General features: G+C 40.2%; 1 protein-coding gene and 1 long non-coding RNA gene across 2 annotated transcripts; both read right to left on the reverse strand.

Moving 5' to 3' along the window:
- Positions 1–3,303: 3,303 nt before the first annotated feature.
- LOC108954267 lies at positions 3,304–8,091 on the reverse strand. Its single transcript, XR_005545662.1, has 2 exons — positions 7,761–8,091; positions 3,304–3,534 (listed from the first exon to the last, which is right to left on the reverse strand). It is a non-coding gene; the product is annotated as an uncharacterized LOC108954267 (long non-coding RNA).
- A 14,398-nt stretch (positions 8,092–22,489) lies between these two features.
- Positions 22,490–24,837, reverse strand: LOC104415224 (chitinase-like protein 2). Its single transcript, XM_010026477.2, has 3 exons — positions 24,335–24,837; positions 24,083–24,242; positions 22,490–23,143 (listed from the first exon to the last, which is right to left on the reverse strand). The coding sequence occupies exons 1-3, from the start codon at positions 24,735–24,737 to the stop codon at positions 22,717–22,719; spliced, it is 990 nt and encodes a 329-aa protein (XP_010024779.2). The 5' UTR covers positions 24,738–24,837; the 3' UTR covers positions 22,490–22,716.
- Positions 24,838–26,162: the final 1,325 nt, after the last annotated feature.

Genomic DNA, 26,162 nt, shown 5'->3' on the forward strand with positions numbered 1-26,162 from the left:
TCCCGAGCGTGCTTAGCCTTTCCGTTCTTTCCGCCCATCTATACTTCGAAAACTAGCCTCCTTGCCATACCATTCGTCAATATAGTGCGTTTTCTAGCATGGTACTTCGTCTAGTCGAATAAAAGTCGTGACATATCGATGTTAACATGAACTCAAGACATGGGCACAAATCGACGGCAAGAATTTCCGGCCGAGCTAGGATTAGGCGGGCTTGCAAAGTCGTGGATTGTTTTTGAGATCATTGGGGTGAGGGATCTGTGGAAACTCTTTGTCAAGCTCGTGAAGGGGGCAGGCATGACTTACTGCACTCCCGTGACCGCAGGGGGTCGGTTCTACCGAAGGATGAAAACGTTTCGGTCTAGTTTTTTTTTTGTCTCTTTGACTGGCTCATGTGCCTTTTAGCTCTTGTGAACTCTCTCCTCTCATAGATGCTGCTTTTGGCTTTAAAAAAAAAAAATTTTGAAAAATTATAAAGAAAATTTAAAAAAATTGAAGATGCTCAAGCACCCCTCAGGGAAAGTAATTTAATCATTCTATTTTTCTGTATGAATGTATCATTTCTGGTGACTAGGGGGCATATGGGTAGCTTAGCTTCCAATTTTGCTATATTGATTATATGACTGGTAATTTGTGGAGATGGGTCAGTCGAAAGCTACATCTCACGTTTTCTATAGTTACCAAAGAATCAAGGAGAAGATTCTCATCTAACCTATTGCTAGGTCTAATTAATTAAATTCATGAGTTTGAACTCCAAGGCTCGAGCCACGACAGAAATCCGTGATGGGATAAATGGAAGTTTTGGTATCCCATGTGATTCTTCTTTTGTTTTTCTATTTTTGCTTAATTCCTATGCGGCAATCAAGTTTGTTTATGGTTTTTGTTTATATAGTTTTCCCATGGATAGCTGTACAATGAGGGAGAATCTTTTCCATTGAGGATGGTCTGAAATGGGACGTGTTCCACTAGGACATGGAAGTCGATAGCTTTGCGTCGGTGAATGGTTCTTGTTTCACATATGTTTCATTTTGCAAAAAGCGCAAACGGCCACACTAAGTATATTATGAGTCTGTTTGTATATTTTGAGTGTTTGCGCCGCAATTTTATTTTGAGTTCCAATGCTAAATTAGCAGTCACGTCAAAAGACATGTCTTACGAGTTAATTCTAGTTTTACATATATAATTCAGGAACGCTCTCCCCTCATTGGGTGCACAATTATTCCTACCCCATTCATCATTCCAAAAGCCTTGAAAACCACTACTTATCTAGGTCCTCACTGCGACAATCACTCCCTCCTTTAGATCGTGTCATTACAAGCCTATCAGTAACTGTGTGATTCGTTTCCAAACTATATTTCTATCAAATTTCCTTTCACCTATGTACACATGCAATCACATATATAATAATCTCTCATTCGTCTTAGGTTTCAACAATTGTTCATTGATACACATCAAGTTCTCACAATTTATAAGGTCTTCATCAATTTGTTAGCGTTAAGTGATAAGTATGTGTAACTGCTTTCTGCATATTTTTTTTGATATTCACTATATTTTTCAATATTTCTCACAAATATTTCTTTGTCTCGCTCTTCTCAATTTAAAGATTCTAAAAGCCTCTTTATCTCGTCCTAGCACTAAAATTCTGCGATCGGCGCCGGTGTTGCTTGAAGAGCGTTGAAAGTCGACTTAGCAAAAAGAGGAAAAGAAAAAAGAAACAAGAAAGAAAAGAAATAGTTTATGATAATCGTGAGTTTAAGGAGGAAAGACCACTTCCGCTCGTGATTTCTACGCGTTATCTTCGCATCGATTTAAGTCCGTGTGTACATAGGAGTAACATGAAGAGAATTGCTCATCTAATCTCTAACAGTCAAATAACCAATGAAATCTCGCGCTTGTGACTCTTGCTGTTGCCCTAGAATCCTCAAGAGCGATTTGAATTTAAAATAATCAGATGGTTCCTGAGCTCGAATGATGAGGTCTGTCGAAAACCTCATCAGAGATCTTCGTCACTGAACCCTCAGTTATTGTGGTTGTCTCTGTACCCTGCAGTGTCCATGCTCGAATTCAGCCTTTTCTGTTGGCTTCTTTAAAACCTTATACAACGAGCCATATGAAGCACGAAACTACGACCAAGCAGACCAGAACAAGTTGTCTTAAAAAGCATTACATGCCAGTTTGTGTTCTGTCAGCAAATCTCCGGCATGCCTGCTGCTTTCCCACTCCCACACGTGAAGAATTCGAGAAACCGAATGGATTCGGCTTTGGGGTGGTAAAACTTTTCCAACTGTGCAGCCATAAATTCGAATTTCTCAAATTTTAAAATATAATCCGATGATTTCAATTAGAAATTAACTATCTAAACAATCAAGACTCATGTTCGAATTATACATAGCTAGAAACCAGATAGATATATACCATATATTTCATAATTATCTTCTATATGCCACATCAACTATATGATGGGAAATGCGGAGGGCCGATGATAGCAACTCGAGCCTCCTTTCTTACTTAGGAAACCAATACTCGTGCACGAGATTAAGCCAAAAAAGATGACGACAAAAAAGAACAGTAAAAATAATGAAAAGTCGCAAATCTAAAAGTACTAGGAAAAGAGTTGCATCAGCAACGAGTTTTATCTCCCGATCTCTATCCCCATCTCCTCAGTTCTTAGTCGGCAGACGACAAAACCTTGATGACTTGTGAAGCTAGGTTTACGTGCGGCTCTTGCCAATTAAAAACTCTCTTAAGCTATGCTTCCCTAGTGGCCAGTCTCCTGCAATTACTCGAAAAACCATGCATGATTGGAGACCTGAAAGCGACAGGTTTCGCAATCATAAATGTCCTATTGGCTAACGTGAGGCCCCCAAGCGGGTCAATGAAATCGGCTCCGTTATCGACTGATATATGATCAAAGGTCAGGACCCATCTATCCAGATCATTTTGGGGTCGTGCCACCACATTCTTGGATGAGAATGACAACGATGTAGATTTCTGATATGTGGTTCGCAAATAGTGCAAGAGTTTGCTCCGGCGAGCTCCGGCGAGTGAAGACATAATGTATTTTCCTGAAGGCTAGCTAGTTCTAAGAGTGGAAATTAGGTGACTTTCTCAAGATGGTTGTACTTATCATCGCCCCAAATTATGCGCAAATGGAACTTCGGCCGGTTGTGCACAAAATAGAAAATCGAGAAGTACGTGGGATAGTTCATGCATGGATGGGACCGACACATCGATTGGGATGTGATTGATTAAAGGCAGATGTCTATGCGTTTACAAAAGATCCAGCAGAGGAATGGGAGGCGTATGTGGCTGGATATAATGTTCTTATCCAATGGGAATATCACAAGGGAGATCGGATAGACCTGCCATGCATGCAATGGAACCACTTTGGTAGGTTTTTTTGTTGCTACCTTGGCTTTATCCTCCAATTAGCATCCTGTTGCTTTAATTTCCTTCCAATTTGGAAACTCTATCCATCTCTAATTGCACAGAACACTGCTTGTGATGTTTACATCGTGATTGACAGTTCCTTAGCACCTTGGATAAGAGTATATGGTGAGATAGATATCAGGTCGGGGTCGAACATAAGATAATATCGATTACATGGAGAAATCGATCAAGATTCATCCCCTCTATGAAATGAGCGTGTAAGGGTTTTGTCTATTCAACTTCCGATGCAATGTACAAGTATAATGTGAGTAGCATCTTGGATAAGATTATATGATTTAGACCAACACCGGGGTCGGCGCCGAACAGATAAGATAATATCAATTAGGTGGAGAGATTGATAGAGATTCATCCTCTTTAAGACATGAGTATGTTAGAGTGTTGCCTGTTCTATATTTAGTGCAATGTGCAATTATAGCATGAACACTTGTAAAGTGTAATCGTAGTGTAATGCGCAATTATAGTATGAGTACTCAAAAAAGTGCAATCGAGCAAGAATTTTTCCAATTGGGATCTATATGCAGAAAAAGATTTGAGACTAGCTACCTAAAAATTTTTCTTGATTTTGCAAATATTCTCCCTTCATCTTCGTTGAGCAGGGATGATAGGGCTTATTTTGCAAGGAATAATGCACTCGCTATCTCCCGAACCATCTCTTAAATGCAAAGCACAATGCAATGAGTGCATATCACTCTCATTTTAAATGCAAGGCAACACTTGCTTTTCAATCTTACATCAGTACACGATTTTCGTCGATAGATATTTATATGTATATGAAGCTCCTATGGGGCACGCTTATGTGCGAAATTTACCCAGCAATTTTTATTTTATGATCATTTTAGAATACCTCTGATTTTAGCATCTCTGTAATTACGTATCTCTCAAATTATAATGAATTTTCAAGTTTATAAAGTCTTGCATATAATTTATATGATTATTCTTCTCATTGAAAGTATGGCAGAAATTATCTAAAAGTAGGGCTCAAAGGTGATGGAGCATACTCCTCCGTCTAAGTTATAGTGCATGGTAATTCTTATCATTAAAGGTAAGGCTTATTATGTACTAAAACAAATAACTGTCACACAAAAAGTAAAAAGAATCATGTTCCTTTATACTTAATGAATACGACTTCCATCACTTATAGTTGTTGAATTAAGGGCCATAATAAGCTCTCATGTGAGAACTTCTAATCATCACAGTAGTTTATAATCATTAATAAAATGCTTTTATTTCAAAATAATGATATACAATTAGATGAAATATCGAGGATAGAGTCCTACATATGGTATATTTCTAATTATTTGTATTCCTATATAAACTATTTTTGCAATTATTAAGCCATTCATTTCAAAAGCGCCTATTTAGTAGACCGTGCATCCTCATTTGGATTCCATGTCTCATACAAAAAGGCGAGTGTCAAATAGAAATTTTGTTTGAACTCTTTTATTTGTGAGAAAATGACAAAAACTCTCTAAATTTCGACCTAATATACAATGTCATTCTTACATTTTTTTTTTATTCATTCAATGTGATCATTAAATTATTCTTAAATGTTCAATCTAATACCTCAACTTTTCATTACAAAATTAAATATGTCCCTCTGTACTATAAATAAGTTTTCATAATTACACCTCTTCACAAATTTTAGATTATCTTTACATTTCAATCAATTTCTTAAATCAACAAAATTAAACTATCTTTTGTCGTGACCTACCCTTTGGAGGAAGGAATATGTTTAGAGGTATTGCTTAAAAGACAGGCCTATGGCCCAAAATTAGACACGGGCTCTCTCAAGTCCATATCTCGCGTGACATTGGAGGGTTCATAAGAATTTTGTAGTAAAGAGTCATCATTAGTCTATTAGGGTCGACTAGAAATCAAGTAAAGTATGGGAGGATACCTTACTTCTTACGCAACTAGAAGATCTGGGTACGGGAACTTGATTACACTAATTAACTTTCAGTACCTAATCTTGTTCATTTCAAAAAGAGATATTTTTGTCGGGCAATCTGGATTGATCTTATACATATCATCATATGGGTACACAATTGTTAACGTAACCATTAGCAACCAATGGAAGCATTAAATACATTTCACAAGATAGCAAAGATTTAAATCTAAAAAGAAAGAATCCCAACTGGAATAAAGGGGAGCAAAAATCAACGTACCAAAATTGCGCAATCAAGGTATTTGTCTTTAAGAACAACTAAAATCTTAAGGTAGAGCCCTAATGGCTCGGTCAACCTTAAGTAGGATTCCAAATTGGAAAACTTCCAATTTTTAGGAGAAAATAACCTAAGAGATTAATTTTAAGGGTTAATATCCTAAAAAATCTCAAACCGATACACATGTGACAAATTTACCCCAAAACTATTTTTTTGACCATGAAAAACCTCAAACCACCACCGACTGTTGCAGCGTAGAGGGTAGATCCTTTGCTCTCCCCGATGGAGGCCAAGGTTCGAAGCCCCCGCGGCGGGAGGCCAAGCGCTGTGTGGTGATTTGCCCTAAGGTGGCATGGGGTGGTGGTTTCACCTGTGCTGCCCCCTGTTCTTCCCGCCGCCGCCGGCTTTCCCGGTTTCTGGGTCATCAAAAAAAAAAAAAAAAAACCTCAAACCAAGACATCGTGACAAATTTACCCCGACCGATTATAAAACCTTAAACCGGTACATTTATGACAAATTTACCCCAAACTAATTTATTCGACTGAAAAAAAAAACCCCAAATTGGTAAATTTGTGACAAATATACCCTCCGCTAAATTGAATTAATACAAAAAAAAAATCACAAAAATTGTAAACTGTGACAAACGGACTGTAAAATCCCAAATTGGTATACCACTCAACTGTCACATGTCATTTAACTTAATAATTTAACAATAAAATTTAATGAAAACTAACAAAGGGTAAATTTGTAACGAGTGTATTAGTTTGGGATAAATTTGTCAAATGTATACTAGTTTGGGATTTTGGTGATCAAAAAAATAGTTTTTGGTAAATTTGTCACAGGTATACTACTTTAGGGTTTTTCAATGTATTAATCCTAATTTTAACATTTTTGAAGATTTTTTTAATTTTTTAGAATTTTTTGGATTTTTCATAAAAGTTGAATTTTCAAATTTTCCAAAACAATTTGGTTTTTTAATCTTTTGGATTATTATTATTATTTTTTGGTGTCTTTCTAATTACTACCGAAATGTTTAGACTTTCCTGAATTTTGGAATTTTCTGAGAATTTTTAATTTTCCTTAATTTTCTAATTTTTTAATTTTTTTAATTTTTTTAATGCTCTTTGAAAGTTGTTGAATTTTCAGAAACTTTTGAATTTTATTATTTTTCGAAATTTTTAATTTTTTGAAAACTTTTAATATATTTTTAATATTTAATATTATAATATTCGAGAAAGCGGGTTTGGACCAGATAAATCCGATCCGACTCGATGACCCGAGCCAAACCCGGATCCGACCCAGTCGGATAAAAGAACGAAATTTTTTAATTAGTTTAGCTTTACTTTTTTTTTTTAAATTCTATTTTTCTTTCTTTTTTCTCTTTTTGTCTTTTCCTTACTTTGTTATTTTCCTCTGCACTCCTCCTTCTCCACCTAACGTCCCATCTCTGTCCTTTCTTCCCTTTTGTCTTTTTTTTCCATTTCTTTTCATTACCCATTTTTATTTCTTTTTCTTTTCTTTTCTTTTCCTTTTACTTTTCTCCTCCCTTTCGGTCTTCTTCTTCTTCGTGCGTTCTCTGCACGCCCGAAGCCACCTTCTCTCCTACGCTCCTTTTCACCGAAACCCATCGACCAAACCAAAAACGAGCCTCACTGCCCTTCGTCACCGGCGTCGACACCGCCCGCGCTCTGGCCACCGCCGAGCCGACACCCACTCTCTCACCCTATACGGACAGGGAGGAAGACGGGACATAACTTGCACAAAAATAAGCTCAAATCACAACATATGGCCATAAGCCCTAATCACGACAATGTAAACTCGAAATGGACCAAACAAAAGCGTGTAGAACAGCAACAAAACACATCTAGCAACGGCGGACGCCTATAATGAACAAAGGTTCAGGAATAGTCATGCGGGCTTCACTCAGGCATTTATACAAACAGTTCGAGAGCATTATCAAATGTTTAGATTTCCGACTCAACCGGGACTCGAAATGGGACCAGGATTCTCGGAAAACGACCAAAAACACACAGAGACTTGGATAAAGACCTACGGGGGCCGGAGGGACCAAAGCTCATGCGAACGGGTCGGCCACGAGCTCCGGTCCGATGCCCTACAAAAACGGACCATACATGACCAGAGGAAACCTACCTGGTTTGGTTTGGTGGGGGTACCGCGGCGGACGGCGGCTGACGGACGAGCCACCGACGACGGCAGATCACTCTCTCGGGCTCATGCTCTTGTTTCTCTCTCTCGGCCAAAACCTGCGGAAAAACAAGAATCCCTCTCTCTTTCTCCTGGACTCTCGCCGAAGACCTGTTCTCTTTCAAATGAGCGAGCCCTTTCACTTTTAAGGGCGACCGGCAAGGGCACATGGCCTTTGCTGCCGCGAGCTTGCCGGCCGGACTGATCCCCACCCGCGGATCACGCCGCCATCTGCCCCTCGCGATCCCCTGCTCCTCTAGCTCATGCTCTACATTTCCTCCCTCTTTTTCAGAAGCGTGGCTAGCATGAGGGGGGAAGAAGATTGACTCGTGCGCGGGCCGGGTTGAAATAAAACGAAATGGGCCAGCCCAAGCGCAGAAGGGAGAAAAGGCAAAGATAGGTGGGCAAGCCCACACATGAAGAAACACCCTCTACTCGGTCCCATTCGATTTTTTTATTTTTTATTTTTTTTTGGTAAAAGTATGTAAACCCCATTCGATTTTTCTTATACCTTTTAATGAAATTTTTTTTATTTTTTTCTTTTTGATGACAAAAATTTTGGAAAAATCTAAAAATGACCATTCAATACGTGGTGCAATAATGAAAACACGATACCTTTTAATGATTTTTTTTTTTTACTTTTCTTCCTTCTTTTTTTAATTTTTTTTTAATTTTCGATTTTCAAAAAAATTATTTTTAATTTTAATAATTAGTGATAGTTATGCAAATGCTCCTAATGTCTACACGTGATGGATTTTAATGAAAACCTACTCAATGCAATTTAATGAAAATTATTTACTTTACTCTTTACTTCCTTCCTCTTTTTTAGCGACTAATTCATTACGTGTAGAGTAAATTATTTTTAAATTATTTTTAATTTTGTATATGATTAATTCTTAAATAAAATGGTAAAATTTAGGTATCAACATCTTTTTATTACTTTTTCCCTTTTTTGGTCTTTAAAAATATTAGTATAGTTCCATTCGAGTATATTTTAATTTATGATCTCTATAAGGAAAAGTACCAAAAAAGTCTTAAACATATTGTATAGGTACCAAGTAGGGTGCATAGTTATAAAACCGCCCGCTTTAAAATCGGAACCGATCCACCCGTGCATGGATCCACTGGGAACCGGACCGTCGGTCCGGTCCGGTTCCCGGTGGATCCATGGAACCGATTTGATGCCAAAAATTCTGGTTTCGCGAGGAGAAACCCACCGAGAACCCAATTCAATTGTTGTGAGAGAAGAGAGACAAGGTGACGGGGATGGACAAAAGAAGGCAGCGAAGGCGAGCGGAGAACTGTTGGACCCTTGTACACAGTGATTACTAATCCCGGCATACCCGCATATCTCGCGATGCGGATCTGCATCAACCAAATCACTAAAAAAATTCACCACGTTTTCCCGTACCAAACTCTCGGCAGTAGATCAAGACGTTTCGCTCGAAAGAATTCCAAGAAAAGCAAAATCCACCAAGTCCACAAATTAATGCGAAACGAGGACACTTCACTCACTCACCCGACTAGAGCGAGCAAGAAGATTTTGCGAAGCATGGAGAAAGTGAGAGGAGGGCGCGACCCTGACTTGCCAAACAGAGCAAACAAACAAGTCAAGAACTTAAAACCCTTCTCCCCCCCTTTCGCCTGCCATCAATGGAGCTAGCGAGTGACAGGCATGAGCAGAGCACGAACTTGCGAGAGATGATGAAGGGGCAAGGAAGGAGGACGAGAGAGGAGAGGGCATTACAGTAGAAGGCCAAGGTGTACTTGTTGAGCCCGTCGGACATGGCCATTTTCGCAACCACCATGCTGCTCGCTTGAACCAAAACCACCATTATCATCCCCACGAATGGCAGCGAAGCCCCCCGACCCTCCCCTCCATCTCCATCTCTCTCTCTAGCTCTCTAGCTCTCTTCTCCGTGGGTGAAATAATTGGAGGACCCCGAGAAGCTTTCCTCCGTTTTACTTTACGGGACCGCCATCGATTGGATGATTTTGTTTGACTTTAAAACGACGGAAGACAAAGATCTCTCCCTCCAACGGAAGACAAGTGGCGGAGGAGGAGCAGCGGCGTAGATACTGGGGATGAATCGAAGACGAAGAGAAGAAACAGAGAGAATCGAAGATTGAGGAAGAAACAGAGAGAATCGAAGGCCGAGGAAGAAACGAGAGAGAAGAGACGCGAGTTAGGGTTTCGCGAATTAGGGCTCCGCGAGTCGCGACTTTTGTTTTGTTTAGTATTTTTTTTTTTAATTATAAATAGGTACCGGTCCGGTCCGGGTGGGCGGGCGGGCGGATCCGCCCATGGAACCGGAACTGCACCGGTTCCCACCTAAGCTCAACGTACCAAGTTAGTTATAAATTTTTTAATTAGACCAATTTGGTCATAAATTTTTTCACATTAATACAAATTCAATCCATTCGATTAATTTAAATCGGAAATTGTTGATGTAGACGCAAACTATCTTACATGACACAGCTAGCACTAACGCATATATTTTTTAAATAATTTTAAATATTTTTCAGTTTTTTTAATTTTTTTCCTTTTTTCTTATTGTTCATTCTTTTTTTTTTCCTATTCTTTCTCCTTTGCCCTATGGCCGGTACTGGCCACAGCCAAGGGCTAGCAAGGGCGTTGTGACTCTCACTAGATTTAGTGAGGGCATGACCCTCACGGCTTGGGCAAGGGCTCAATCCTTGTCACTTGGGAGAGGGAGCCCTCCCCAAGTTTGGCGAGGGCATGATCCTCGCAGACTAGGTGAAGATCCAGCGGGGGTCGTCCTTGCCCAGGCCGTGAGAGTCGTGCCCTAGCTAGATTTGGCAAGAGCTGCACTTGCTAAGGCCATGAGGGTCATGCCCTCACCAGATTCAACGAGGGTGATCGTTGCTTGTGGCCAATCACCGACCACATTGCAAAAGAGAAAGAAAAGAAAAGAAAATTAAATGATAATTAAAAAATCGAAAAATATTTAAAAATTCCTACATCAACGCAGACTCTAAAAGGTAGAACGCCCAATGTCCACATTAGTGATTTCTGTATAAATTAGTAAATGGAGTTGGTAGAAAATGTTTAAGACTAAACTGATTCAATTGAAAAGTTGAGGACCGAATTGGTATTAATATAATAAGTTTAAGACTTTTTTTGTACTTTTCTAGATCTCTATAATGGTAAAAATATGTGTTTTCATAATAATAGTTAATGAAAATATGAATTTTATTTTTAGATTTCTAGTACTCAAATTTAGCTACATCCTATTCCTAATTTCTTAAATAGACAAATTTACAATTCTTTGTGTTTCGCATTTTGTTAATTAAATTTAGTTGAATTCATAAATTAGCAAATTAAAAGAACAAGAATATTAATCGATACTACTCTAATGAGATTCTATTTTCACTATTATAGAAATCATAAACTAAAGCACACTTAAATGGAACTATCCTAATATAATTAAGATGAAAAAAGTAAAGAGTAATAAAAAGATAGCCAAATTTTTGTTGACCCAGGAAATGGCCTGAAATAAAAATATATTATAACATCTAGGCAATAGTATTTTAATGAAAAATTTTGACTTTTTTTTTTTATGAAAAGCAAAAAGACTAGATTGACCAAACGACCAATTTAGAGACTAAAAACCAAAAACTCTCTCTCTCTCGACTGAAGAGCTATCTCTACTCTATGGGGTAGTCGGTCCCCTTTTAAACCCTAAATCTCCTCTTGGAGTTGGCAATCCCATCATAAATTTCCTCCCGGAGCAAGGATCCTCTAGGCGCTTGGGGCTCTTCCTTTCGAATTTTTTGGAAGTTGAGGTAGGACTCTATCTTTCTCATCCATCTTTAATCAACTTTCTGGGATGGAGGGAGATGACGCTGAGGCCTTGAGAATGGCTACTCTGTGTAGGCGTCTAGGAAATACGTGATGTGAAAAAGGTTGCCATTAGTGATGAGTTGGTTTCTATAGAGAAAATCAAAGAAAGCAAACTTACACTCTTTGGGAAGCTTCTTAATAACCATAATATCAATTTTCAAGCTTTCCAAAACACAATGAGGAAAGCTTGGTGAACAAAAATGATAAATTTTGAGAATCTAGATACCGGTATCCTTTAGGAGTGTGCAAAATACCCGGGATCTGCTCGAACCGCCCGGAACCGGACCAAAACCGCCCGGAACTAGCAGTTCTTAAGGGGAACCGGTCCGGTTCCCTTCCCATTTTTGCGAACCGGTGGGAATCGGTCCACCCCCGGTTCCATAGGCGGATTCGCCCGCCCGCCCACCTGAACCGGACCGGTTCCCTTTTAATATTAAAAAAAAAATTACTAAAACAAACCTAGGTCTCTCTCTCTCTCTTTCCACTTCTCTTCGATTTATGCGGCTGCTCTCTCTCTCTCTCTCTCTCTCTCTCTCTCTCTTCCTCAATTCCTCTCGCTATTTCGATTCCTCCTCGGTGACCTGTGTGTCCACCTCACCGCACGAGCCGCGAAGCCGCTGTAGCCCAGTCGTCCGCCACCCTCCTACCCGCGCCGCTTCGATCTCATACCTATGCACCCACCGACCTGTGACAGCTCCGCACCTCCGCCATCGTCGTCCTGCCAGATTCGCCTTCCCCCCCACGTTCAGCACCGCAACCGCCGCTCGTTTCTTCACACCGGTGGCCGCGACTCCAAAGAACCCATGAGACCCATCCGCGACCAACGCTCGGTGTCCCCGTTTCAGCCGCGCGATCTCACTCGACGACTACAGATCCGAGCTCATCTCACCACGACACCGTCGCCGTTCAGCCTCCCCGCGATCCGCCTTTCCGCAACGTGCAAAGACCACAACCGCCGCTCATTTCTTCACGCTGGTGGCCGCGACTCCAGCAACCCACGAGACCCATTCGCGACCAACGCTTGGCGTCCCCTACTTCAGCCGCGCTGATCTCGCTCGACGACTACAGATCTGAGCTCATCTCAGCCTTAACGCCGTCGCCGTTCAACCCCCTACCAGATCCGCCTTCCCCCCAACGTGCAGCACCGCAACCGCCGCTTGTTTCTTCACGCCGGTGGCCGCGACTCCAGCAACCCACGAGACCCATCCGCGACCAACGCTCGGCGTCCCCTGCTTCAGCCGCGCTGATCTTGCTCGACGACTACAGATCTGAGCTCATCTCAGCCTTGACGCCGTCACCATTCAGCCTCCCAAAGAACCCGCGATCCAAGCCAAATCGCGATCCGCGACCCAGCTCCGTCGCTGCCTCTCGCCCAAGCGACCCTTCTGCAGATCCCGAAGAACCAGCGTCACCCGCGTCAAGATTGGTTCCATAGATCCACCCGGGAACCGGACCGGACCGGTGGTCCGGTTCCCGAGCGGATCCATGCAAAAAACGGGTGGATCCCGGTTCCAATTTTTCGGAACCGGTACTTAGCGGGCGGTTCCCGGTTCTAGGTTGGGAACCGCCCGCCCGGACCATGCACACCCCTAGTATCCTTACCATTACTTTCCAATCTGAAGCTGATTTGTCTAGAGTTGTGGATTCTGGCCCCTTGAGTTTCTCGAATCATCTCCTCATTCTCAAACAATTGGTACCCTCAACTCCTCCTGAGTGTTACAATTTCAGTATGTATGACTTTTGGGTGCAAATCTACGGTTTACCTTTTGAATGGAGGACAAAAGAGATACTTTCATGCATAGCAAGTAGTATTGGAGAGATATCTTAGATTAGAATGGAGAAGAAAAATATCTCAAATAGAAATAGTAGTCAAGTAAAGGTCGCCTTGGATGTATCCAAACCCCCGATCCCATACACTTTCACTGATTATAAAGGAAAGAATACGTGAATGGATTTTAAGTATAAGAGATTACCTTATTATTGCTATGCATGTGAGAAAATTGGGCACTACGCAAAACAGTGTCAAGATGTTCCCTTTGATGAAGACAAAATTGAGGAGCATCGGGTAGGGTATTAGATAAAGGTTAAGGCGAAGGAGTATAGCCCTTATTGAAAAATTTTCTATGGAAAGATTGAAGATAATAGCATGGAGGAGGAGGCTATCCCAGAAACACCTGCTAATGTTGAATTGATTGAACTAGAGGAACGAAATTCCATCATCAAACAAGGAGTTTGTCCAAAAAAGAAAAGGCAAGGAAACCTGCCTGGAGAAAGGAAATTTAATGCAAGAGTAGGCCCTAGTTCCCGTGATAATACCTAGAATTTCCCCTGTTTTGGCTCTTGTCAAACCCCATTCACCAACCTTGGCTCTTCAACCTGTGGCAAAAATTAAAAAGCAGAAGAAAAAATTGTATTAAAATTCATACCAGCAAGAAGCAAAAAGATATATCAAATATAAAACCTGTCACGACCCGAACCCCGGCACCTGCACATCCCTCAATGGTCGATTTAAAAATTTACAACATCCCAAGAATTGTTGCCAACCCATTCATTATTTTGCACATACGGAAATGTAAAACAATCTCCATACAACAAAATAGTGAGATAGAAACGTATGATATTATTTTTCACATGCCATACCTATAACATCACATTACTTATAGACCAGTTTAATACCCCAAAATCTAATACAAAAAGTGAAGCTGTTCGATTACCCACTAACTAAGCTTCTACCAACAAGACTAGGGTTTACTACTACCATGCTTCTCGATCTCTCGGGGGTGAGCCGTCACCCTACATCTAGTCTTGACGGAAAACCCGTCATCACTCGGAAGGAGATAGTGAGAGTCCTATTCTTCCTTTACTGTGACCGACTGTACACGACCTGGCCTTCCTCCATTTTGGGACCTGAAAAATGTTAGCCTACTAAGGGGTGAAATCACATCTTAGCGAGTAAATCTCCTAAATCCAGATTAGGAGAATGGTACACTCAACATGCAATCTAATCACCTTTCTCACACTTTCTTAACACCAGTACTTTCATGCATGTTAGTGTCAATTAATTCATACATAAGATATCGAGATCATATATCATCAAAATACTTTTAACACATATATATATGTAATGACATAAATGTCACATATTTACCCGATCCCCCAATTACCAAGCTAAACCGTTATGGCACGTCTCATACCACACTACACAGTTCCGTCTTTTAATTAGGTCCCTCACTTTAACCCATTCATGCGACACAAATGATTTCAATGCTCAAATAATAGTCTTCCGGCATAATTTGGGCATTACATGTATCACAAATGATTTCAATGCTCAGATAACAGTCATCCGGCATAACTAGGCATTGCCTCGCACCGTCGAGTGCGGCATCGTCACATCTAAACGGCATTCCATATAGGAGCATCGGTCTAGTTTTCACTGCGACCGGCATTTATTGACGTGGGGCATTCCCGAAAGAGCATCGCCTGGCCCCAAAAGCTTGTGGCGGAAGCTCATGCCATAAATGCATATGATCAATGTCACACTTCAAAAATCAATTACACATAGCATTCACAGTCTCAATTAAGCAATTTCATAACAATAATACTTCAAAACAAACATACATTTTTACTAACCCAAATTCACAGAAAACAGTCCAAGTACGCTCTCCCAAATTCGAAGTCAGAAACCCACTCGTATGAACTCAAAAATTCTTAAATTTGGACACATGTTTGAAAACACAAAAAAAAACATTTTTAATGAAAACACCGAGATCCAGATCCTCTGGATTCGGCCTAGAAATTCTTTCTATCCAGCACAAAAATCGGGTCAAGTTCCAGAGAACCTAACTCATCGAAATCAGTTCATTTTTGGGTCGAAATCTAGTTCGTTTTATTTGAAATTCAAGTATGTTAAACTAAAAGTTATAACGAACAACTTTCATGAAGAAACCGATTGGAAATTTGACCTCTAAAGGTCAGTAACTGCCCTCAAATCATAATAGGTCACGGTTTACAAAACTGTCCGAATTACTGCTTCAAGAATGACATCATGAAAATCGTCATCTTTTTAAATTCTAAAAATTCTGAGAAAAATATATGTTATTATTAAGGATGTCTAAAATATTTCTTCAGAATAAATTCCTTCAAAATCGCAACACACAATTGTCTACGAAATTAGCAAAATACACGTCCTGGAAACTGTTTTAGAAATCAGCTATTATTATAGTCCGAATCTTCCTCCACGATGTTTGTCTCGTTCTCTAAACTCTATCTAAGCTTTTTTATGGTCATTATAATATCCCTAACCAACATCCATCCACATATAACGTTATCTATATCTTTCTAACTTGTACAAATTCTTAATAGAGGTACTCAACCCCTAGTCAAGATTTAGAAATCAACTCACCACCAAAACTAATGGCGATTCTCACTTGTGGCCGAACGGCAACACAAGGACAGCCTTAGAAGTTTTTTACGATGATTTGGACCCGGCACAACGGTTGAAGGTGTTGTTGAGCGACCACCACAGCAGCACACAAAGTCCCGGATTTTCTTGAGGGGGGGGACACTCGAAATCTTGTTGTTCGGTCGCTGCTTTATCGTCCAAGGGGGAGCAAGAATGGCCGAATAAACTAACTTAAATAAGAAGAAGACAAGACTTTTTATGGTTGTGAAGGGGAAAGAAAATTATTGTAAAGCTGGATATGGGAAAGAGAGAGACAGGTGCACGGCAGCAGGGGAGAAGAAATAAGTGCAGAAGAAAAAGAAAAGAGGGTAAAGCAAAAGACTAAGACCCTTCGCTGAGAGAAAAGAAATGAAAGAAAAATAAAGAACAAGAAAGAAAATGGAAAAGTAAAAAGGAAAGCAGCCCATTTGCTGCTGCGCTTCGGTTTCCTATGGTAAGAAAAGAGAAGCAATGTGGGAAGTAAATGCCTAGAAGTTACTTAGCATTTACTCAACATTTACTTAACATTTATCTTCTGCTTTTGGCCCCAAATTCCATGGAAAATTGGCTCTCCATTACTACCTTAGGTCCTACTATCTTTTCCAAGTCCATCTCCTTTAAATACTGAGGAAATTGAGATGAAATTGTAGGAGAGAGGGATTTCTACGAATTTCCTTTTGAGAAGACTTCTCTTCTTTCTTTAATTACCAATCTAACATCTAATTCAATAGGGTCAAGTCCCTTAGTAACAACTTATAATACCTCTAAATTGCTTCACATTAGAGGCTTTAAAATCCTACTTAAAATGTGGCAATTCCCTTACTCTTTTAATTTGTTGATCTTGCACATTTCGTGAACAATTCCCATCATCAATAAATTTTGAGAAGATGCAACAATGTCCTTGGGATGAATTGTGACACGTGACAATTCTTAATTTCTATAATCGACATCATTTCCTCAGTTAATTTCAGTCAAATGTGATTTTAGCGCAACCTAAACTATCGATTAGTTTTTAGGAATTTTCGGTGCAACTGACCCATGGTCGATTATTCCCGAGCCACAATGTATATCTTCGACGCATTGACGACTCTCGATTGTCGTGAAAAATCTTAAGGTTTCAATTACGAGTATATGGTACCAAAACAACAGAAAATTCGGTTTAGTGCCGATCGACGAGAAATTTATAATTAGTTGGAATCACCCAAGCCAAATTTTATCTCTATCGAATCAACCTATTTCCGATTTCTGATAGATTTTCTACTGTGCAGAACTAATCCTTGTAGACTAATCCGGTCGAGCAGTCGATTCCTGGTCGAATTCTCAAATTTGTTACATCAAAATTCCTTTAATAATTTTCCCGATTAGTCAAGTTATTTCATGAGTGATCAGCTCAGAAAATAGCACTATAAACACGTTGACGAAAAGCCCGATTTATTTAATTGAAAACAAAAGCAGAAAATCAGACTGTTACAAAACCCAAGGAATTCTAGATGAAAATGAGTTGATGGAGGCACCTATTCAAACTGTGGAAGAAGCAAAATGGGTTTTAATGGTTAACCCTAATCCATTGATTTACAAATGAAGATTTTATGTTGGAACTATCGGGGTTTGGCACACCACTGACAGTTCAAGCCACTAGAGCCTTAATGGCTCAAGAAATGCCCAATATCCTGTTTCTAATGGAGACAAAGAATCAAGAACATGTACTTTTGAGAATGAAAATGAGGTTACAGTTTCATAATAGTTTTCTAGTAAATCCCATAAGTATCTCGAGGGGTCTTGCAATTTTTTGGAATGAGGAATGCTCAGTTGAAGTACAGTCATCTTCCAAGCATTTTATTGATGTTGTATGTAATAAAAAGGAGAGTAATTATGTGATGAGAACTACATTTGTGCATGCTCCTCCTAAGTTTCATGACCATCTTTTATTGTGAGAAGAGTTAAGGAATATCAGCAAGTCTAATACCCTTCCATGGGCTTGTATAGACGATTTTAATGAGATTCTCTACCATTGGGAGACTGTGGGTTGTAGAATGAAAGAACATTATCGACTAAATACATTCTATGATTTCTTGAATTCTTGCGAACTGATGGACATACAAAGTAAGGATTATATGTTCACGTAGACAAACAATAGGAAAGGGCCTGAATTTGTCAAAGAAATGTTAGACAGAGTGCTTTGTACTATAAAATAGATAACTCTTTTCCTAAATGCAAAAGCTTTTGCCCTTCTAGCTGTGGGCTTGGATCATTGTCCAATCTTGCTATTTTTGCTCCCAAAACCTACCAAAAGAAGTAAAAATTTCAGATTTGAAGTTTTTTGGACAGAGGACGAGGAGTTTAGCTTAATTATTCAACAGGCTTGGAACTTAGTTAAAAGGAAATATGTTAGCTTCTCGCAAAAGTTGAATGAGGTGAAAAAAACATTAGAAAAGTAGAGTAAGAAATTTTCAAATGCCTATAAAGAAATCTTATTGTTAAGGAAGGAATTGCAAGAGATAATGAACTCCCAAACCCAGTCTTTTAACAAGGAGAGAGAAAAGGTTCTTAAATGGGAAATTGAGAAAAGATGGAGGCAAGAAGAGATGTTTTGGGGGGCTGCGCTCTAGGATTAATTGGTTGAAATGGGGCGATAGAAATACCAAATTCTTTCATACAACAACTATTCAAAGAAGGCAATGAAATCGAATATCAATGCTAAAGAGTTTAACCGATGAGTGGGTACGAGAGGAGAAAAGCTCAAACTTTTGACCATAAATCATTTTTGAGATTTGTACACTTTAGCAGAGCCTCAAAATTTTGAGCCTATCATTGAAAAACGCCCATCCTCAATGGGGGAGGATATAAATAGAACCCTAGTAACTGATGTGACAATTTAAGAAATTTATACAGTAGCCCACCAATTGAGAGCTACTAAAGCTCCTAGTCCTAACAGTTTGAATGGGCTATTCTATCATACTAACTGGAAGGTCCTATGACCAACAACCATCAAAGAAGTAAGGCAATTTTTCGAAACAAGGAAGCTCAGCCTAGAAATTAATAAAATTCAAATCACCCTTATTCCTAAAGTCTCACATCCCGAGAGCTTGGTACAATATTGCCCCATTAGTTTATGCAACTTCTCATACAAGATCATCTAAAAAATCCTAGCAAATAGACTGAAGAAGTGTCTAGGAGTTCTCATCTTACCGGAACAAAGTGCCTTTGTCAGTGGTCGGCTTATCCAAAACAATATTTTAATAGTTCGTGAGGTACTACACCAGCTCAGAATCATAAATAGAAAGCAAAAGTTTCAAGCTGTATTGAAATTGGATATGCAAAAAGCATACAACAGAATTAAATGGGACTTCTTGGAAGCTTGTATGTTAAAAATGGGTTTTCATGCTAAATGGGTGACCTGGGTAATGCAATGTGTTACCACCGTTTCTTTCAATATAAATTTCAATGGAGAACCACTTCCTTACTTTCAACCCTCAAGAGGTCTACAACAAGCTGATCCACTTTCGCCATATCTTTTTATTATAGTGACAAATATACCCTTGGTATTATTGAAACAAGCTTTAGAGCAAAGCACTATTAAAGGCATTCAACTGAACAAGAATTGTCCTATACTAACCCACCTTCTCTTCGCTGATAACTCAATCTTTTTCTTGGATGGGAGTATAAAAAAATGTCAAAGTGTAGCTAAGATTTTGAATAGCTACTGTTTCGCTCTAGGCCAAGCTATAAACTTAAATAAATTAGGGTTATTCTTCAACAAAAATTGTTCTTTTACACTCCGCCAAAACATGCTCATTGAATTGCGGGTCCCAAAAATTGCCAAAACCGGGAAGTATTTGGGAATTCCTTCTGATTGGGGTAAAAAAAAAAAATGTTCGCTTGGATATTGGAAGGGTGGAAGGAAAAACTTATGTCCACTCATCAAAGCAGTAGTACAAATTCTCCCACTATATGCAATGTCATTTTTTAAAATTCCAGTTTCAATTTGTCAAGTATTGAAAAAAAAGTCGCAAACTTTTGGTGGAATACTAATGAACAAAAATCCGAATACACTGGAAGAAGTGGCATATTCTCAAGAATAGGAAAGACAATGGAGGTTTGGGATTTTGAGATTTAATTGCCTTCAATAAAGCCATGCTTGATAAACAGGCATGGCATATGATGCAAAATCCTCCATCGTTGTGGTGCCAATTACTAAAAGGTCTATATTTCCCTCATTCTGAATTTTGGTTAGCTAGAAAGGGGTATCAACCTTCATGGGACTAGCAAAATCTTCTAATGGGCAGAGATGAAATTCTTCCTTTAATAAGATTGGTAGTAGGGAACAGAGAAAAGATTAATATCCAAGAGACAAAATGGCTTCCTAGAGGAGTCATAGGAGGACCCGCAAACAGGGATGAACCAAAAAGGTCTCTGAGCTCATTCACAGAGATACGCTAGCTTAGAATGAACAACTTATTGGAACTCTGTTCGATGAGCATACAACTAATGAAATTCTAACAATCCCATTAGGTTCCCAGGCAAAGAAGGATAAATTATGCTGGACAAACACAAGCACAAGAGACTATACTGTTAAAAGTGGGTATAATAAAATCATAGAGAATGAAGAATAAAACAACAACACCACAACCTCTACCTCTCACCAAATCCTTAAATCTCTTTAGACAAAGATCTAGAAGGCTAAGACAAGTCGAAAATCAATTTTTTCTTATGGGGATTATGTCAAAACGCGTTGCCGACAAAAGAAAATCTACAAAAGATAGATATAGTGGAAGAAAATATGTGTGATTTATGTAAACAAAACCCATAAATGATAGAGCATCTCTTCTTACTTTGCCCTTGGACACATCAAATTTGGATGGATCCTGCACTACAAATTCAGATCTCACCTTATGAACTTAGTCGAATAGATGAATGGTTACTTAAATTCAGTAATACCTCCGCAAGTTTCAACCTCCTTGCATCTATCCTCTGGCACATTTGGAAAGAAAGAAACAACTCTGTTTTCTGCAAACTAAAGCCAAATCCGAAGCATCTTATAAGCTCAGCCGTGCCGGAAAATCAGTGCTTCAACAATTGGGAAAAGGCGAAGAAGAAGGGGAAAGGTGTAAAGGAAGCCTCACCTCAGATCTGGTTTGGCCCAAGCGAAGACACTCTCATAATCTATATAGATGGAACTTTCTTGCTCAGAACGACGATCAGAGCAATAAGTTGTGTTTGCCGAAACAATTATGAAGCTTTGATGGATAAATTTGCTAGATCGGTAAGCGTAAACTCTGCTATGCAAGCTGAGGCTTTGGCAATGATGGAAACCCTAAAGTTTCTTCTCTCCCAAAGTGAATGAAGTCTACTTCAATCAGATTGCAAAGTACTTATCCTGATGACAATGCTCGTGGGAAATAGAACCAATTCTCATTGAGGCCAAAAATTTGCCACTGGGCTTTGCTAAGTTACATTTGGCCCATTGTAGCAGAGAATTAAATTTAATTGCGGACTGGATTGCAAAAACCCAAATAAATGGGTCCTTACCTTTAAATTGGTTATCCAACCCCTGGAAGTCCTATGGGCCTTACTTTGTTCGGATTCGAGTCTTTTGTATTCAAACTCTTTGAGTTAGCTAATGAAAAATTTATTTCCTGACCAAAAAAAAAAATTAGGGACTAAATTGAACATTTAGGAATAGTTCGCGGATAATATTGAATGAATGAAAAGTTCAAGAATGACATTGCACATTAAATCAAAATTCACAATCTATTTATATCGTTAACCCTTTACTTGTATTGCTATTTTTTATGCAGGCACGTTTGGCCCAGAAAGATGAAAAACATTCACTATCAGAGGTAGGTCAAAAAGATGATTCAAGGATTAAAGCATGAATTTCAAAAACTATGGAATGTTATATATAGTAAAATAACTGGAAAATTGATTAGTATTGATATGGCTGGACGAGAAGATGAGTTGTAATTCTTTTTCATTATTTGTTATTGCTTTTTTCACCGGTGGATTTTGTATTTAGTTCTTAGTACTACTTCGGAATGTTCATAAACTCCTGATTAGCGTTGGCAATCCATTACCGATTTACCCGACAAGTAAGTTTCCAGTCTTCTTTTTCTTGCCAAAGATATCGAAATTCACCGGTAATTTGGAAATTTGACCAACGCGGAATTTTTCCAGTTCTTTAGCAGACGGGACCAGTGAACTTTTGTATGTTAATCTAACTATCTCTACCTTGAAAAATTCTCTTAGCATCAAATGTTAGCTTTATATTCTCCAAATTAGACAGAGTTAGATTATGAAACACGACATCAAACACTGTAAATAATATACTACTAATGACATTTAGCAGATTAACCACAATTAGTGTCCGTCTCCTTTTAACTGCATGTATTACTGAAAATCCAATGATGAATCACATTTTAGATACCATCGTTATATTGGCAATCCATAACTTTGTATACACTTTCGGAATCGGTCACCAAACTTAAGCACAATTACAAAATCTCTCCGCATCATTTATTCTTTCCCTTCTCCCCACACTCTTGCTTAATTTGGCTATACATTTCTATACAATGACAAAACGCATCGCTTGCTGAAGCTCAAGAAGACGTGGACGTGGACGCGGGTGTCCCCGACGACGGGTTGAAGGCGGCCTGCTCCCCGCAGCTGAGCACCTCGTGCGGGCCAGCCTCCTCGCGGCCAACGCCCATCAGGTCAAGGTAGTACTGGTAGTGGGAGACCATGTTGTTCATGTGCTCGTCGTCGCCCTTGCCGCAGACGTCGTCGCCATAGAGGATGTTCATGGTGGCACCGAACCCGGGGACCCGCTTGGCCAGGGTGTCGTTCTTCGTGGGCTTCCAGTTGCCGACGAACACGTCGTGGGCCGACGGCTGGTGCTTCTTGTCCGGTGTCATCCACCGCCAGATCGCCGCCTGGAAGGCCAGCGTCGCGTTGTTCTCGATGTGCTCCGGGTTGTTCAGCAGGTCCACCTTCAGGGCCTGCCCCGCTTTTCCGTAGTTGTAGTTCCTAAAACATACGGCAAAATCAGGCAAAATAGAGCTCAACGCCTAATCGAATTCTCCAGGATCCAACATTGTATTTTCCTGGCCTAGGCTCAGCGCATCGAAATAGAAACTAATTGCAAAAGTGAATTGTGGAATTGAGATCGACAGGGTGCCTGAAAGATCGGATCGCGAGGCCTAGGATCATGACACCTTAGAGATTGTCAATAAATGTCTAGTACAAATACCAAAGCAACTAATTATGCTTTGCTTTTAGTAAGTTAAATATGATCGCTAGAAGTAAACTTATAGGTAAAATCTTCTCAAAATATAGAGATTTCAAATTTAGATTAGTCTCATTTTTATATTTCCTAAGTCACCCTGCCATTTTTCCCTCACACTCATTCAAAGAAAGCCATTTACTTTCCTAACCTCCTCTTTTTAATTAATCTCCAAAATTTCTTGTGCTTACCTATTTCATACATAATTACTCATTTTCTTTCAAAGCATGATCACCTAATTATACACGCCCACAAAGCGCGTGCTTCAACCCTAGTATCACGTCAATTGAAGATCTGATCGACAAGATCTATACAATCACATTGGTTATATGGTGTTATCAATGAAAGTTAGATATCTCTAACGATTCTAACAATTTTACAACTTAATTAAGATCAGTATCATGTCTTAAAAAAAAAAACTTGGATTGTGAGATCAGATTATGTGAATCCAAATCGAGAATAATTTACCCACGGATTCAGCTTGCCCATCGTTCCGAAAGGCTTCATCTCTCCATTTAAGTCCGTCGCGAACTAACAACAACCATGTGCGAAAAAAAGGTAATAGGTCCAATCTTTAGGCCCGACCTGCTCGACGATCGCCTCTACTTTCGACATCTTCCATCTCGAACTTCAATAATTTAATATGCGAACGATGAACTCATGCGTCTATAGAGCAAAATTACCAGTAAAGGGGGATGGCGCCACGGCCGTAGTAAGCAACGCCGGGAGTGCATGGGTAGGTGTACTTGAAGGAATCGTCGCAGTAGGACTGGCTCGGGCTCATCTCCTTGTTGTAGCAGAGCCCCCACGCCAACGGCCCTCCGGTCGCCACTCCATACCCGCCTGAATCTCACGGCAAAAATCGAGATCAGAACACGTTTCGCTTGTGAGTGAAATGATCGATGTGTGAAGTTCGGAGTCGGGTTTTCGCTTACAGGATGTTTTGCTCCCGACGTGGCCGAGGAAGGCGGCGACCTCCTTCATCGCGGTGACCTTCCCGCCGCTGGTCCCGAACCCATGGGGCTGGTACTCCGCGGCTGCGGTGATGAACGAGTGGTAGTCCCAGAAGCCGGCCGCGTGGGCCACGGGGGAGTTCCTCTTGGAGAAGAGGTTCTCGAACTGGTACGCCTGGAAGTAGTCGGAGATGGTCTGGTTGCAGCAGTACTGCGACAGCTTTTTACACTCCCACCCCTTGGTGCACAACTTCTTGCCCTTCACTATCTTCACCACCGGCTTCACCGACCCTGTGTCATCGTCGTCCCCGCTCACAACGAGGGGCGACAGCAGCAGCGTCGCCACGAGCACTGCCACCAGAAGCGATTGCTTGATGCCCTCCATTGCTCTTGCGAAAACTGATCGAGGGAATGCGAATGAGATGAAGGGATATGCTGGCGGGTTCGGGCTTTATAAGAGGAAATGAGTATGAATCGTGAGGAGAGAGCGAAAGGGATGGAAAGTGAGGGTGGAACTGAAGGGAGGAGGAAGATGGAGGGTCTCTTCATGGGGGCTTGAGTTGGTGAGAAGCGAATTGAATTTGAGTAGGTCTCGGTTCTTTTTCGCGAATGCTTGGAGTGCAAGGTAAGTTAGCCATTGAAGACAAAGCGCACGAAACAGAGCTTGCTTTCAGTTTCAAGGGGGATGCAGTGAGAAAAAGGGGAAATGGATTAGAAAATTTGCCTAAAAAAGTCGTAAAACTATTGTACATTTACCAATTTAATTCTAAATGTTTTTCATATTTTAACAATTGAATCTATCTAGATAATTTTGGTTGGAATTTGCTAATGTAAACACTAACAATCTTCCTACATGATATGATCGGTGATAACGTAGACAAAATTTAATAATAGATTATTTTATGTTTTCTCTCTTTTTATTTTACCTTTCTTCTTCCCTTTGTCAATGGGTGGCCAATTAGGTGAGGACAAGCCCCCCACCTAGGTGAGGTCTGACAAGCGAGGCAAAATCTAGTGAGGCAATCAATGGCGACCTTTGCCCTAGCCTGGGTGAGGGCTAGCCTCACCAACTCCAGCGAGAGGAGCCCTCATAAGGGAATGCCCTCGCCTAGGCACACACACTCACTAGGCAAAGGCCAAGACAGAATCGAGGCTTCTTCAGAGCTTCAATCAATCAAAGGGAGGGGATGATTAGGGCTCCCAGAGTTGTGGAGGCATCAAATGAGCTTTGAACCATGGACAAGTAAGGGATGGTTCCTTGGGTGGTCAACCTCACCAAGGCCAGATTTGGCTAGGTGGGCAAGGTCGATCCTTGAGCCCTCACTTGGGCAGTCCTCACCTATGGCGAGCTAGGGTGACCCTCACTTGGGCGAGGTTGGTCGACTCTATCATCACTAGATGTTGGCCATCAACAAAAGGAAGAAGAATTGGGGAGAGATTGGCGAGGTGGGCCAAGCCGATCCTTGAGAGGTAGGCCAACTCAGTCATCACCTGTGGCTAGCCATTGACGAAAGGAAGAAGAAATGGAGAGAGATTTGGCTAGATGGACAGCCAACCCTTGAGCCCTCGCCCGAGCAAATCCTCCCCTATAGCAAGCTAGGGTGACCCTCGCGCAGGTTAGTTTGCCCAACTCAGTTATCACCTATGGCTAGCCATTGGCAAAAGGAAGAAGAGAGAGAGAGAGTAAAATATATATATTAAAATATTATTAAAATTTATTGACGTTTTTAATTATTAATTATTATTAAAATTTGTCGACGTTAGCATCGACCATGCTATTTAAGACAAATTTGCATTCATGTCAACAAAT

The sequence above is a fragment of the Eucalyptus grandis genome, chromosome 8 (assembly GCF_016545825.1).
Source record: "Eucalyptus grandis isolate ANBG69807.140 chromosome 8, ASM1654582v1, whole genome shotgun sequence".
In the NCBI taxonomy this organism is placed as follows: domain Eukaryota; kingdom Viridiplantae; phylum Streptophyta; class Magnoliopsida; order Myrtales; family Myrtaceae; genus Eucalyptus; species Eucalyptus grandis.